At 60.3% G+C, this 14,061-nt stretch overlaps 1 protein-coding gene across 2 annotated transcripts; it reads left to right on the plus strand.

Moving 5' to 3' along the window:
- Positions 1-253: 253 nt before the first annotated feature.
- On the plus strand, positions 254-13,285 carry LOC116944485 (uncharacterized). Of its 2 annotated transcripts, none has more exons than XM_032958125.2 (2): positions 254-613; positions 9,869-13,285. In XM_032958125.2, the coding sequence occupies exons 1-2, from the start codon at positions 611-613 to the stop codon at positions 12,419-12,421; spliced, it is 2,556 nt and encodes an 851-aa protein (XP_032814016.2). In that variant the 5' UTR covers positions 254-610; the 3' UTR covers positions 12,422-13,285. The 2 variants fall into 2 exon arrangements, with proteins under 2 accessions (XP_032814016.2, XP_075924561.1); XM_076068446.1 differs by lacking the exon at positions 254-613 and adding an exon at positions 8,889-8,927.
- The last annotated feature ends 776 nt before the right edge of the window (positions 13,286-14,061 follow it).

Below are 14,061 nucleotides of genomic sequence, written 5' to 3' on the forward strand. Positions count from 1 at the left end.
TGAGGTGAGAGAGTCTGATGATGAGGACAGTGTGGTAATGATGAGCTTCATGATAATGAGGTGAGAGAGTCTGATGATGAGGACAGTGTGGTAATGATTATGAGGACAATGTGATAATGATGATGAGAGTGTGATGATGATGAGCTTTATGATAATGAGGAGGAGGAGGAGACTGTTTTCCCGCCAACGTCGAATGGGCGCCGCAGTGACGCCGCGAGGCCCCGCCCCGCCCCGCCCGCCCGGGCTGCTCGAGGAGACAACGCGGGGAGACAACGGCGGGGAGACACCACGGGGGACACCACGGGAGACAACGCCGGGGAGATACCACGGGGGACACCACGGGAGACACCGCGAGGAGACACGGCGGGGAGACACCACGGGAGAGACCACGGGGGGACACCGCGGGAGACAACGCCGGGGAGACACCGCGGGAGACACCGCGAGGAGACACGGCGGGGGACACCACGGGAGACACGGCGGGGAAGACGCACGGCGGCGAGACCACGGAGAAGAGAGATCGCGCCGCTTGCTCCCCGCGAATCGGTGAAGGCGGCGCCATGAGCTCGCCGAGCTCCGGGGGGAGGAGACGGCACGGGGGGATGGTGATGATATGGTGAGATGATGGTGAGGTGATGGTGTGGTGATGGTGAGGTGATGGTGAGGTGATGGGGGATGGTGAGGTGATGGGGTGGTGATGATATGGTGAGGTGATGGGTGATGGTGAGGTGATGGTGTGGTGATGGTGAGGTGATGGTGTGGTGATGGTGAGGTGATGGTGTGGTGATGGTGAGGTGATGGGGGATGGTGAGGTGATGGGGTGGTGATGATATGGTGAAGTGATGGGTGATGGTGAGGTGATGGTGTGGTGATGGTGAGGTGATTGGGGATGGTGAGGTGATGGGGTGGTGATGATATGGTGAGGTGATGGTGAGGTGATGGTGTGGTGATGGTGAGGTGATTGGGGATGGTGAGGTGATGGGGTGGTGATGATATGGTGAGGTGATGGTGTGGTGATGGTGAGGTGATGGTGTGGTGATGGTGAGGTAATGGTGTGGGGATGGTGAGGTGATGGGGTGGTGATGATATGGTGAGGTGATGGGTGATGGTGAGGTGATGGGGGGTGGTGATGGTGAGGTGATGGTGAGGTACGGGGTGGTGATGATCGGGTGAGGTGATGGTGATGGTGAGGTGATGGGGTGGTGATGGTATGGTGATGGTGAGGTGATGGTGAGGTGATGGTGAGGTGATGGTGAGGTGATGGTGAGGTGATGGGGGATGGTGAGGTGATGGGGTGGTGATGATCGGGTGAGGTGATGGGGGATGGTGATGGTGAGGTGATGGTGAGGTGATGGTGAGGTGATGGTGAGGTGATGGTGAGGTGATGGTGGGGGGATGGTGATGGGTGGTGACGATGGGGAACGGTGAGGCGATGTGGGTGACGTGATGGGGGAGTGGTGTGATGGGCTGAGGTAACGGGGTGGGGTGATGGGTATGAGGTGATGGGTGAGGTGATGGTGATGCGGTGAGGTTATGGGGGTGATGTGGTGAGGTTATGGTCGGTGATGAGGTGAGGTGATGGTGGTGATGCGGTGAGGTTATGGGGGTGATGAGGTGATGCTGTAGATGTGGTGGTGATGAGGTGTGATGGGAATGTTTGTGATGCTGTTGATGAGGTGGTGATTTTTTGATGGGGGGGGGGGGGTGCAGTTGAGGTTATCGGGAAGAGGTGATGGTGGTGCAAATTAAGTAGTGGTGTGATGAGGAACGAGTTGAAGTGACTATACATGGGGATGACGAGGAGGTGGTGGTGGTGATGTAGCTGATGAGGTTATGGAGTTGTGGGAGATCATTGATTAGAGTAAATCTTGTGATGCGGCTGATGCATGTGTGTTTGTGATGAGGTGATGTGATGCACGTGTGATGATTCTGCAGATGAGGAGCTGATGGTAGTGATGTAATTTAAGTACGGGAGGGAGGGTGGTGATGATTTAATGGGTTGATGCTATGGCGTGATGGGTATAATGTTGGATATGATGTTGGTGATATGATGGGGAAGTGGTGGTGGAATTGCATGTGACTGCATATAATTATGGTATGGTAATGGTGAGATTCGGCACCACCATCACCATCATAAGCCCTTCTCACGCCTTGTGAGGGGCGTTACCATGGTAACGCGCGCGTGATTGGACGAGGCGAGCTCCAGAGACCACGTGATATGTAGTGTGTGTGTGGTTGTGCGGTGTGTGTGCGTGGTTGTGTGGGTGTGATTGTGCGGTGTGTGTGCGTGGTTGTGTGGTGTGTGATTGTGCGGTGTGTGTGCGTGGTTGTGTGGTGTGTGATTGTGCGGTGTGTGTGCGTGGTTGTGTGGTGTGTGATTGTGCGGTGTGTTTGTGCGCGGTTGTGCGGTGTGTGCGTGCGCGGTTGTGCGGTGTGTGTGCGTGGTTTGGTGTGTGTACCTGGTTGTGCGGTGTGTTTGCGCGGTTGTGCGGTGTGTGTTTGTGCGGTGTGTGTTTGCGCGTTTGTGCGGTGTGTGTGCCTGGTTGTGCGGTGTGTGCGTGGTTGTCCGGTGTGTGTTTGCGTGGTTGTACGTTGTGTGCGCGGTTGTGCGATGTGTATTTGCGCGGTTGTGTGGTGTGTGTGTGTAATTGTGCGGTGTGTGTTTGCGTGGTTGTGTGGTGCGTGGTTGTGCGGTGTGTGTTTGCGCGGTTGTGTGGTGTGTGTGATTGTGCGGTGTGTGTTTGCGTGGTTGTGCGGTGTGTGTTTGCGCGGTTGTGTGGTGTGCGCGCACGGTTGTGCGGTGTGTGCGTGTGGTTGTGCGGTGTGTGTTTGCGTGGTTGTGCGGTGTGTGTGCGTGGTTGTGCGGTGTGTGTGCGCGGTTATGCGATGTGTGTGCGCGCGCGGTTGCGCCGTGTGTGCGGTTATGCGGTGTGTGTGTGGTTGAGCGGTGTTTGTGGTTGTGCGGTGGATGTGTGGTTGTGCGGTGGGTGTGTGGTTGTGCGGTGGGTGTTTGCGCTGGTGTGCGGTGTGTGTGCGCGCAGTTGTGCGGTGTGTGTTTGCGCTAGTGTGCGGTGTGTGTTTGCGCTGGTGTGCAGTGTGTGTTTGCGCTGGTGTGCGGTGTGTGGTTGCGCGGGTGTGCGGTGTGTGTGCGCGGTTGAGCGGTGTGTGTGCGCGGTTGAGCGGTGTGTGTGCATTTATACGGTGTGTGCTGTTGTGTGGTGTGTGTGGTTGTGCGGTGTGTGTGGTTGAGCGAATGTTTGGTTGTGCGGTGGGTGTGTGGTTTTGCGGTGGTTGTGCGGTGTGTGTTTGTGCGGTTGTGCAGTGTGTGCACGCGCGGTTGTGCGGTGTGTTTGCGTGGTTGAGCGGTGTGTGTGCGTGGTTGTTTGGTGTGTGTGCCTGGTTATGCGGTGTGTGCATGCGCAGTTATGCGGTGTGTGTGCAGTTATGCGGTGTGTGTGTGCAGTGTTTGTGCGCGCGGTTTTGCGGTGTGTGTTTGCGCGGTTGTGCGGTGTGTGTGCGCGCGCGGTTGCGCCGTGTGTGCGGTTATCCGGTTTGTGTGTGGTGTGTGTGGTTGTGCGGTGGGTGTGTGGTTGTGCGGTGGGTGTTTGCGCTGGTGTGCGGTGTGTGTGCGCGCGGTTGTGCGGTGTGTGTGCGGTTGAGCGGTGTGTGTGTGTGGTTGTGCGGTGTGTGTGCGGTTGAGCGGTGTGTGTGTGCGGTTGAGCAGTGTGTGTGCGGTTATACGGTGTGTGTGCGGTTGTGTGGTGTGTGTGGTTGTGCGGTGTGTGTGTGTGGTTGTGCGGTGGGTGTGTGGTTGTGCGGTGGGTGTGTGGTTGTGCGGTGGGTGTGTGGTTGTGCGGGGTGTGTATGCGCGCGGTTGGGAGGTGTGTGTGTGCCGTTGAGCGGTGTGTGTGCGCGCGTGGTTGAGCAGTATGTGTGTGTGTGTGCGTGGCTGAGCGGTGTGTGTGCGTGGCTGAGCGATGTGTGCGCGTGGTTGAGCGGTGTGTGTGCATCATTGAGCGGTGTGTGTTCGTCGTTGAGCGGTGTGTGTGTGCGTCGTTGAGTGGTGTGCGTGCGTCGTTGAGCGGGGTGTGTGTGTGTGTGCGCGTGGTTGAGCGGTGTGTGTGCCTGGTTGTGCGGTGTGTTGGCGTGGTTGTCTGGTGTGTGTTTGCGTGGTTGTACGTTGTGTGCGCGGTTATGCGGTGTGTGCTCGTGCAGTTATGCGGTGTGTGTGCGCAGTGTTTGTGCGGTGTGTGTGCGGTTATGCGGTTTGTGTGTGGTGTGTGTGGTTGTGCGGTGTGTGTGTGGTTGAGCGGTGGGTGTGTGGTTGTGCGGTGGGTGTTTGCGCTGGTGTGCGGTGTGTGTGCGCGCGGTTGTGCGGTGTGTGTGTGGTTGAGCGGTGTGTGTGTGCGGTTGAGCGGTGTGTGTGTGCGGTTGAGCGGTGTGTGTGCGGTTGAGCGGTGTGTGTGCGGTTATACGGTGTGTGTGCGGTTGTGTGGTGTGTGTGGTTGTGCGGTGTGTGTGTGGTTGTGCGGTGGGTGTGTGGTTGTTCGGTGGGTGTGTGGTTGTGCGGTGGGTGTGTGGTTGTGCGGTGGGTGTGTGGTTGTGCGGTGGGTGTGTGCGCGCGGTTGTGCGGTGTGTGTGTGTGGTTGTGCGGTGTGTGTGTGGTTGTGCGGTGTGTGTGTGGTTGTGCGGTGTGTGTGTGCGGCTGTGCGGTGTGTGCGCGCGGTTGTGCGGTGTGTGTGTGCGCGCGGTTGGGAGGTGTGTGTGTGCCGTTGAGCGGTGTGTGCGCGCGTGGTTGAGCAGTATGTGTGTGTGTGCGTGGCTGAGCGGTGTGTGTGCGTGGTTGAGCGGTGTGTGTGTGTGCGTGGCTGAGCGATGTGTGCGCGTGGTTGAGCAGTGTGTGTGTGTGTGCGCGTGGTTGAGCGGTGTGTGTGTGTGGTTAAGCGGTGTGTGTGCATCGTTGAGCGGTGTGTGTGCGTCGTTGAGTGGTGTGTGTGCGTCGTTGAGCGTTGTGTGTGTGCAGTGTTTGTGCGCGCGGTTGTGCGGTGTGTGGTTGCGCCGTGTGTGTGCGGTTATGCGGTGTGGTTATGCGGTGTGTGTGGTTATGCGGTGTGTGTGTGGTTGTGCGGTGGGTGTGTGGTTGTGCGGTGGGTGTTTGCGCTGGTGTGCGGTGTGTGGTTGGGCGGGTGTGCGGTGTGTGGTTGGGCGGGTGTGCGGTGTGTGGTTGGGCGGGAGTGCGGTGTGTGCGCGCGGTTGAGCGGTGTGTGTGCGGTTGAGCGGTGTGTGTGCGGTAATACGGTGTGTGTGCGGTTATACGGTGTGTGTGCGGTTGTGTGGTGTGTGTGGTTGTGCTGTGTGGGTGGGTTGTGCGGTGGGTGTGTGGTTGTGCGGTGGGTGTGTGGTTGTGCGGTGGGTGTGTGATTGTGCGGTGGGTGTGTGGTTGTGCGGTGGGTGTGTGGTTGTGCGGTGGGTGTGTGGTTGTGCGGTGGGTGTGTGGTTGTGCGGTGTGTGTTTGCGCGGGTGTGCGGTGTGTGGTTGGGCGGGTGTGCGGTGTGTGCACGTGGTTGAGCGGTGTGTGTGTGTGTGTGGTTGAGCGGTGTGTGTGCGGTTATACGGTGTGTGTGCGGTTGTGTGGTGTGTGTGGTTGTGCGGTGTGTGTGTGTGGTTGTGCGGTGGGTGCGTGGTTGGGCGGTGGGTGTGTGTGCGGTTGTGCGGTGGGTGTGTGCGCGGTTGTGCGGTGGGTGTGCGCGCGGTTGTGCGGTGTGTGTTTGCGCGGGTGTGCGGTGTGTGCGCGCGGCTGTGCGGTGTGTGTATGCGCGCGGTCGGGAGGTGTGTGTGTGCCGTTGAGCGGTGTGTGTGCGCGCGTGGTTGAGCAGTATGTGTGTGTGTGCGTGGTTGAGCGATGTGTGTGTGTGCGCATGGTTGAGCGGTGTGTGTGCCTGGTTGTGCGGTGTGTTGGCGTGGTTGTCTGGTGTGTGTTTGCGTGGTTGCACGTTGTGTGCGCGGTTATGCGGTGTGTGCTCGTGCAGTTATGCGGTGTGTGTGCGCAGTGTTTGTGAGCGCGGTTGTGCGGTGTGTGTGCGGTTATGCGGTTTGTGTGTGGTGTGTGTGGTTGTGCGGAGTGTGTGTGGTTGAGCGGTGGGTGTGTGGTTGTGCGGTGGGTGTTTGCGCTGGTGTGCGGTGTGTGTGCGCGCGCGGTTGTGTGGTGTGTGTGCGCATGCGGTTGTGCGGTGTGTGTGCGTGGTTGTTTGGTGTGTGTGCCTGGTTGTGCGGTGTGTTGGCGTGTTTGTCCGGTGTGTGTTTGCGTGGTTGTACGTTGTGTGCGCGGTTATGCGGTGTGTGCACGCGCAGTTATGCGGTGTGTGTGCGCGCGCGGTTGCGCCGTGTGTGCGGTTATGCGGTTTGTGTGTGGTGTGTGTGGTGTGTGTGGTGTGTGTGGTTGAGCGGTGTGTGTGCGGTTATACGGTGTGTGTGCGGTTGTGTGGTGTGTGTGTGGTTGTGCGGTGTGTGTGTGTGGTTGTGCGGTGGGTGTGTGGTTGTGCGGTGGGTGTGTGCGCGCGGTTGTGCAGTGTGTGCGCGCGCGGTTGTGCGGTGGGTGTGTGCGCGCGGTTGTGCGGTGTGTGTGTGTGCGCGCGCGGTTGTGCGGTGGGTGTGTGCGCGCGGTTGTGCGGTGTGTGTTTGCGCTGGTGTGCGGTGTATGCGCGCGGTTGGGAGGTGTGTGTGTGCCGTTGAGCGGTGTGTGTGCGTGCATGGTTGAGCGGTATGTGTGCGTGGTTAAGCGGTGTGTATGCATTGTTGAGCGGTGTGTGTGCGTGGTTGAGCGTTGTGTGTGTGCAGTGTTTGTGCGCGCGGTTGTGCGGTGTGTGGTTGCGCCGTGTGTGTGCGGTTATGCGGTGTGGTTATGCGGTGTGTGTGGTTATGCGGTGTGTGTGTGGTTGTGCGGTGTGTGTTTGCGCGGGTGTGCGGTGTGTGCGCGCGGTTGAGCGGTGTGTGTGTGGTTGTGCGGTGGGTGTGTGGTTGTGCGGTGGGTGGGTGGTTGTGCGGTGGGTGTGTGGTTGTGCGGTGGGTGTGTGGTTGTGCGGTGGGTGTGTGGTTGAGCGGTGTGGGTGTGTGGTTGAGCGGTGTGTGTGTGTGGTTGAGCGGTGTGTGTGCGGTTATACGGTGTGTGTGCGGTTGTGTGGTGTGTGTGGTTGTGCGGTGTGTGTGTGTGGTTGTGCGGTGGGTGCGTGGTTGGGCGGTGGGTGTGTGCGCGGTTGTGCGGTGGGTGTGTGCGCGGTTGTGCGGTGGGTGTGTGGTTGTGCGGTGGGTGTGTGCGTGCAGTTGTGCGGTGGGTGTGTTTGCGCGGGTGTGCGGTGTTTGTTTGCGCGCGGTTGGGAGGTGTGTGTGTGCCGTTGAGCGGTGTGTGTGCGCGCGTGGTTGAGCAGTATGTGTGTGTGCGTGGCTGAGCGGTGTGTGTGCGTGGCTGAGCGGTGTGTGTGTGTGTGTGCGTGGCTGAGCGGTGTGTGTGCGTGGTTGAGCGGTGTGTGTGCGCGTGGTTGAGCAGTGTGTGTGTGTATGCGTGGTTGAGCAGTGTGTGTGTGCGCATGGTTGAGCGGTGTGTGTGTGTGTGCGCATGGTTGAGCGGTGTGTGTGCATCATTGAGCGGTGTGTGTTCGTCGTTGAGCGGTGTGTGTGTGCGTCGTTGAGTGGTGTGTGTGCATCTTTGAGTGGTGTGTGTGCGTCGTTGAGCGGTGTGTGTGCGTGGTTGAGCGGTGTGTGTGCCTGGTTGTGCGGTGTGTGTGCCTGGTTGTGCGGTGTGTTGGCGTGGTTGTCTGGTGTGTGTTTGCGTGGTTGCACGTTGTGTGCGCGGTTATGCGGTGTGTCCTCGTGCAGTTATGCGGGGTGTGTGTGCGTCGTTGAGCGTTGTGTGTGTGCAGTGTTTGTGCGCGCGGTTGTGTGGTGTGTGTTTGCGCGGTTGCGCGGTGTGTGCGGGCGGTTGCGCCGTGTGTGTGCGGTTATGCGGTTTGTGTGTGGTGTGTGTGGTTGTGCGGTGTGTGTGTGTGGTTGAGTGGTGGGTGTGTGGTTGTGCGGTGGGTGTTTGCGCTGGTGTGCGGTGTGTGTGCGCGCGCGGTTGTGCGGTGTGTGTGCGCATGCGGTTGTGCGGTGTGTGTGCGCATGCGGTTGTGCGGTGTGTGTGCGCGCGTGGTTGTGCGGTGTGTGTTTGCGCTGATGTGCGGTGTGTGCGCATGCGGTTGTGCGGTGTGTGCATGCGCGGTTGCGCGGTGTGTGTATGCGCGCGGTTGAGAGGTGTGTGTGCAGTTGAGCGGTGTGTGTGTGCGCGTGGTTGAGCAGTATGTGTGTGTGTGTGTGTGCGTGGCTGAGCAGTGTGTGTGCATGGTTGAGCGGTGTGTGTGTGTGCGCATGGTTGAGCAGTGTGTGTGTGTGCACGTGGTTGAGCGGTGTGTGTGCGTTGTTGTTTGGTGTGTGTGCGTGGTTGTTTGGTGTGTGTGCCTGGTTGTGCGTGCGTGGTTGTCCGGTGTGTGTTTGCGTGGTTGTACGTTGTGTGTGTGGTTATGCGGTGTGTGCGCGCGCGGTTATGCGGTGCGTGTGAGCCGTGTTTGTGCGCGCGTTTGCGCGGTTGCGCGGTGTGTGTGCGCGCGCGGTTGCGCCATGTGTGTGCGGTTATACGGTGTGTGTGGTTATGCGGTGTACGTGGTTGTGCGGTGTGTGTGTGGTTGTGCGGTGGGTGTGTGGTTGTGCCGTGGTTGTGCGGTGTGTTTGCGTGGGTGTGTGGTTGCGCGGATGTGCGTTGCGTGGTTGAGCGGTGTGTGTGTGCGCGTGGTTGAGCGGTGTGTGTGTGGGTGAGCGGTGTGTGTGTGTGCTACGATGTGTAAACATCGCCACTGTGGAGACAAAGGCGGCCGGGCATGGTCCTGGCCACCAACCCCCTGGTGTGCCATCCCAGCCTTCATCGTTGCTCGCTGACAGCACTTGCCCCAACAGTCTGTTAGGGCTATAGTGGGGATCTTTGTCTTTGCATGTTTGTGTGTCCAGTGATGTCCTGTGTGTTGTCCGATTCTGTTTACATAGTGCTGTGTTGGTGTGCTGTGTGTGATCCTGCACATGTTAATGTTTTTTCGTGATAAGTGTGTATATTGGTGCATGTGTGGCTGTGGGCGCATGCTAGAACTCAAGCAAGAATATCTACTGAACTCTTGTGGCTAGACGGCAAATGAGAGCCCATCTTCTTGACACCAGGACTTACAGTGGAGCTGATCTGTCCACTGACCATCGGCTTGTCATCTGTAAGATGCACCTGCTGTTCTTCCACTGTGGACTGGCAATCCACGTCTCATCATGTTCAAACCAGAAATAGCCCCGTCTGGACTCGCTGTTGAAAGTTGCAAGCGAGAATCTGATCATCGCTTGCGGCTGGGGTTGGCATCGTAACCCCCCCACCTCCTCCTGAAGCCGAGGGGCAATGGGTGAGGTTCAGGACTGTGGCTCATGCAGCTGCTCTGGCTTAATTGGGCACGTGGTCGAGACCGCCCCACAAACCCTGGTTAACGGAGGTGTTCCAGCGAGCTGAGAGACAGCGACAGGCCCACTCTCACTGCTTATAACTTCCCACAAGGAGGCTCATTGCTGCCTCCTCTTGAAGGTTCGGAGAGTTATGTGGCATTGCAAGGATGAGTGGTGGTCACAGGGTTGCTTTAAATGGTTGCAAGTGAGAATTTGATCGCGTTTGTGTGGTGTCTGTCTGTGATGGTGTGGTGACTGTGCATTACCGTGTATTATGATGTGGTGGCTATGCGCGATTGTATTTGACCGTGTGTGTCGTTGGCTGTGTGTGACACTGTGTGATGCTGTGCCGTGTGTGCGTGTACACCAGGCCCCTGCGTTCGCTTCTTCGACAATGAGTGTAGTAGTAGAGGCAACTTCTATCCTTACGGGGGAGAACGGTGCGGTCCCTGGAGGTGGTGACGCCACTCACGTATCAACTCGCACCCCCACTCACCCCGTGGCCACTTGTGAAACCACCGAACCCCCCGAGCACCCGGGGGGTAGCACGGGGGGTGGGTCCGCATTGCATGGAGACACAGGACACGGGGCAGACACTGGACATGGCGGAGATACAGGACAGGGAGATACGAAACTCGGGGGGCATGATGGAGATGAGGGCGATGCGGTCCTCGCCGTCCTCACCGGGGATCCGTCTGGAGACCCCGTCGGGGACCTTGTCATCGATTCTGAGACAACGGGGGTACCCTCCTCCTCCCTGGTCCCCACTGCCCCCGTGATCCACGGCCTGCCGCCCCCCCCGTGTCTCCTCGGCGCGGACCCCGACGGCCGCGGCGAGTTGGAGGCCGCGGCCGTCCCCCGCTCCTCCTCCCCAGGGGAGCCGGCGTCCGCCTCGCTCCCGTGCCCCCCCATGTCCCCGTCCCCGCCTCCAAGTTCCCCCGCACCCCCCACAGCAAAGCCCCGGGGGGGCGCCCTGCAGCAGGGGCTGGCGTTCCTGCGCCGATCGCTGCGGCTTGACCGGGCGTTCCAGCGCTCCAGCAAGCACAAGCACGGCGCCGGGGGCGGCGGAGGCGGCCTGCTCACCTACGCGGCTCAGTTCCCCCCGGAATGGTGGCCCATGCTGGGGGAGCTGCCCACCACGCAGCACCAGCTTCAGCAGCAACAGCAGCTTCTAGGGCAGCAGCTGCACAACGCAAACCAGCTGCGCAGCGTGTCCCTGCTGCGTCTGGCGGTGGTGGGGGAGGGCAGCAGCGGCGGTGGCGATCCCGCTGCGGCGCTGGTGCTGGTGGTGCCGCGTGCCGTGGAGCTGGAGATCGTGCGGCGAATCAACCCGCGGCTCACGGAGGAGAACGTGGCGGCACACGCACGCGCGCTGGCGCTCGCCCACGCGGCGCAGCCTTTGCCGCCAGCCACCAACGCCAATCACCGAGAGCAGCATGGCGCCGCCACCGCCGGCGACGGCGGAGGCGGCCGCCCCGGTGGAGCCACCGACAATGACCCCCCACCCGCCGGGGAGCTCCACTCCGACCTCAACGCCAATGGCGAGGCCGGCGCGGACGGCGAGTGGGGGCACTACCGGCGCTACCAGGAGCGGTGGCGGGGGACCGGTCGGCGCTGGCGGGGGTCCCTGCGGGGCGGCTGGACGGACAAGTCGAGCCTGGGCCCCGGCGTGTCCGACGCCCAGACTTGCGCCACCCGCGCCAGCGGCACGCGGGGGCCCGACGATGACGACGACAATGACGATGTAGGAGGAGGAGTGTTCCACGGGGGCGGCCACGCAGACGAGGTGTCCTCCACCACCTCGTCATCATCCTCTCTGTCTGATTACGAGCGATACCACCGCCACCACCACCACCACCATGAGGGGCGGCACCATCGGCGGCAACAGCAGCAGCAGCAGCAGCTGGGTCCAAGCCACCACCAGCATCAGAAGCAGAAACACGAACAGCATCAACACCACCATCACCACCATCACCACCATCGGCAGCAGCAGCAGCAGCTGCTGACACCTTCGCAGGGACGCGCGTCTCCTCCTCCCCGCGTGCGCCCACGGGAGGCGGCAGCGGCTCCGCCGTGCCCCTCTGTGGCAACCCCCCACCACGCGGGGCCTCCCCCACCCCCGTCGCGAGCGCCGCCGCTGCCGCCCATCGCAGGAAGCCCCGGGCCCCCGTGCCGTCCCCGCCCACCCTCGCGCGACGCCAGGTCGGAGGGCCGCTCCCACGGGAGGTCGCGCGACAAGCGGGCTCGCGGGGACCGGGCCCACGACCCCGGCCCCGAGTGGCCAAGTGGTGGGGCCGCCACCGGCGGGTCACGTGACCCGGAGCGCAGGTCACGTGATCCGGCGACGGTTGGGGCTGTGGTAGAAGAGAGGAGGTCGAGGGGTCACGGATCACGGGAGGAGGGGTCGCGGGGTCACACGAGGTCGCACGGACGCAGGTCAGCTGATGACAGGTCGCGCGACGAGCGGCACCATGCTCACGGGCGGTCGCGTGACGTACGCGACGACGCGGCGCACAGACGTAGGTCGCACGGGCGCAGTTCGGCCGATCAGAGGTCGCAGGGTCAGAGGTCGAGGGACGAGCGATCCCAGGGTCAGAGGTCGAGGGACGAGCGATCGCAAGGTCAGAGGTCGAGGGACGAGCGACCGCAGGGTCAGAGGTCGAGGGACGAGCGACCGCAGGGTCAGAAGTCGAGGGACGAGCGACCGCAGGGTCAGAAGTCGAGGGACGAGCGACCGCAGGGCCAGAGGTCGAGGGACGAGAGGTCGCAAGGTCAGAGGTCGAGGGACGAGAGGTCGCAGGGTCAGAGGTCAAGAGACGAAAGATCGCAAGGTCAGAGGTCACATTCCTTGGCCCGGAGACGGAGCGGGGGGGAGGAGAGGTTCACTCTGCCCCGACCCGGAGAGTTTAGTGTGATCCTGTGATGCTCGCCCGTGCTTCAGCACCACCATGTGTTGTACCGCACCACACACCGTACGCACAGCACCACGCATTGTGGTCGGTGTATGTGGGAGATGCTATGGAGCAGGGTTTCCCAAACTTTAGTCCTCGCGATCCACCATGATACGTCTTTCCAATGTACCCCCCCCCCACCTCAAATCAACTTGTTCCACGCCCTACGCGCCTGATGATGGTTAAACACGACCTAAGTGACTCGCTAAGCAATTAACGCTGTCTGCGTCACAGAACACGTTAACACGTGAACATACACACACACACACACACGGAACATCTGTACATACGCGCACGAGATTGCGATCTTAATTTTAATACTCTATTAACCGCGGACAGCGTTCATTGTTTAGCGCGTCACGTGGGACATTCAACAATCATCGGACGCGTGCAGCGTGGAACGAGTTAATTTAAATTTGGAGTAAATTGGTTAACGCGGAAAGACGTAGCGCGGTTGGGGGTCGCGAGGACTGAAGTTTGGAAACCACGTAGTGGATGTACGGGAAGGTGACTGAGGTCACCAAACGTGTTTTTTACATCTGGACTTTGCTCAAAGGTTTAAAACCTCGCCTCAACAACAACCACCTTGATGACGTGCCAATGCCCGGGGCTACCCGAGGTGGAGTTCGATGCTGTAGGTATAGGTTGGAGATGCTATAGAGGATGGGCTGTAGGTAGCTAGAGGATGTAGGTATAGGTGGGAGGTGCTGTAGATTTTATGGAGGAGAAGGCGCTGGGTACACCCAGACTGAGCAGTATTCATTCCTCGACTGACGTCACCGCACGCGTTGTTGCTTTTCGTGACGATTTCTGCCAATAAAACTGAACTCGCGGTACACGCGGCGTGCGGGTGTCTGCGAAGGTGTCTGTGACGGTGTCTCTGTGGGTAGGTGTGGTGTTAGCCTGGGTTTAACCAGGCTGGCTTGTGTGGGTAGCTCACAAATTATTGATGAAGGCTCTGGACACATTCCCATCGGTGAGCTCCTCTGGCAGGCAAGGCTGCGTTGGCTTTCGTCATGTAGCCCGCACGCTCGAGCAGCTTCTGTTTGACCGCATCGAGGGAGCTACACGGGCACTACACGGGCTAGAGAAGAGACGGAGTGATGCGGTACAGGAGGACGTGGAGCTGAGTGGACTTGCCGATGACTGGTACCAGCGGTGTCAAGATCGGCCTCTGTGGAGGAGGCTCGTGAAGGACGCTGCTGCTACTGGACAGTTGGAGGCAGTCGCCCTCCAGCAACAACGGAGGGCAGAGGAGCGACGCTCGCAAACAACGAGCAGAGCGCCGTGTCGTTAAAACGCAGCAAGTTGCCACAGTACGGGCATTGCTGGCACAGGTGGGGCGCCACGGTCACGAGATGTTAACTACCTCGCCGGGTATACAGGAGGTCGTGCGCTCGATCCCGACCATGACGCCTGCTGTATATTTGGCGTTTGCATCTCAGTCGGCCAACCCGTGTCACCTGGGTCTGTCCCGAGACCTGTCAGCGAGCCTTCGACATTTCACCTGGCCTCAAGGTGCACCTGGCCTGGCACAGGCGCCGCGTTGACATCACCGTCACTTAGTGGCGAATGGCGGGTGTTGGTGTTAGCAACCCACCCCCTTCGTGTG

The sequence above is a fragment of the Petromyzon marinus genome, chromosome 21, assembly GCF_048934315.1.
Source record: "Petromyzon marinus isolate PM22_M1 ecotype Great Lakes invasive population chromosome 21, UKy_Petmar_22M1.pri1.0, whole genome shotgun sequence".
NCBI classification, from domain to species: domain Eukaryota; kingdom Metazoa; phylum Chordata; class Hyperoartia; order Petromyzontiformes; family Petromyzontidae; genus Petromyzon; species Petromyzon marinus.

Excerpts from the sequence above, each read along its gene's own strand:
- LOC116944485 (XM_076068446.1), top strand. The coding sequence starts at position 8,904 with ATGGTCCTGGCCACCAACCCCCTG. Across the intron at positions 8,928-9,868 it reads TCCTGGCCACCAACCCCCTG|GCCCCTGCGTTCGCTTCTTC; the intron begins GTGTGCCATCCC and ends CGTGTACACCAG.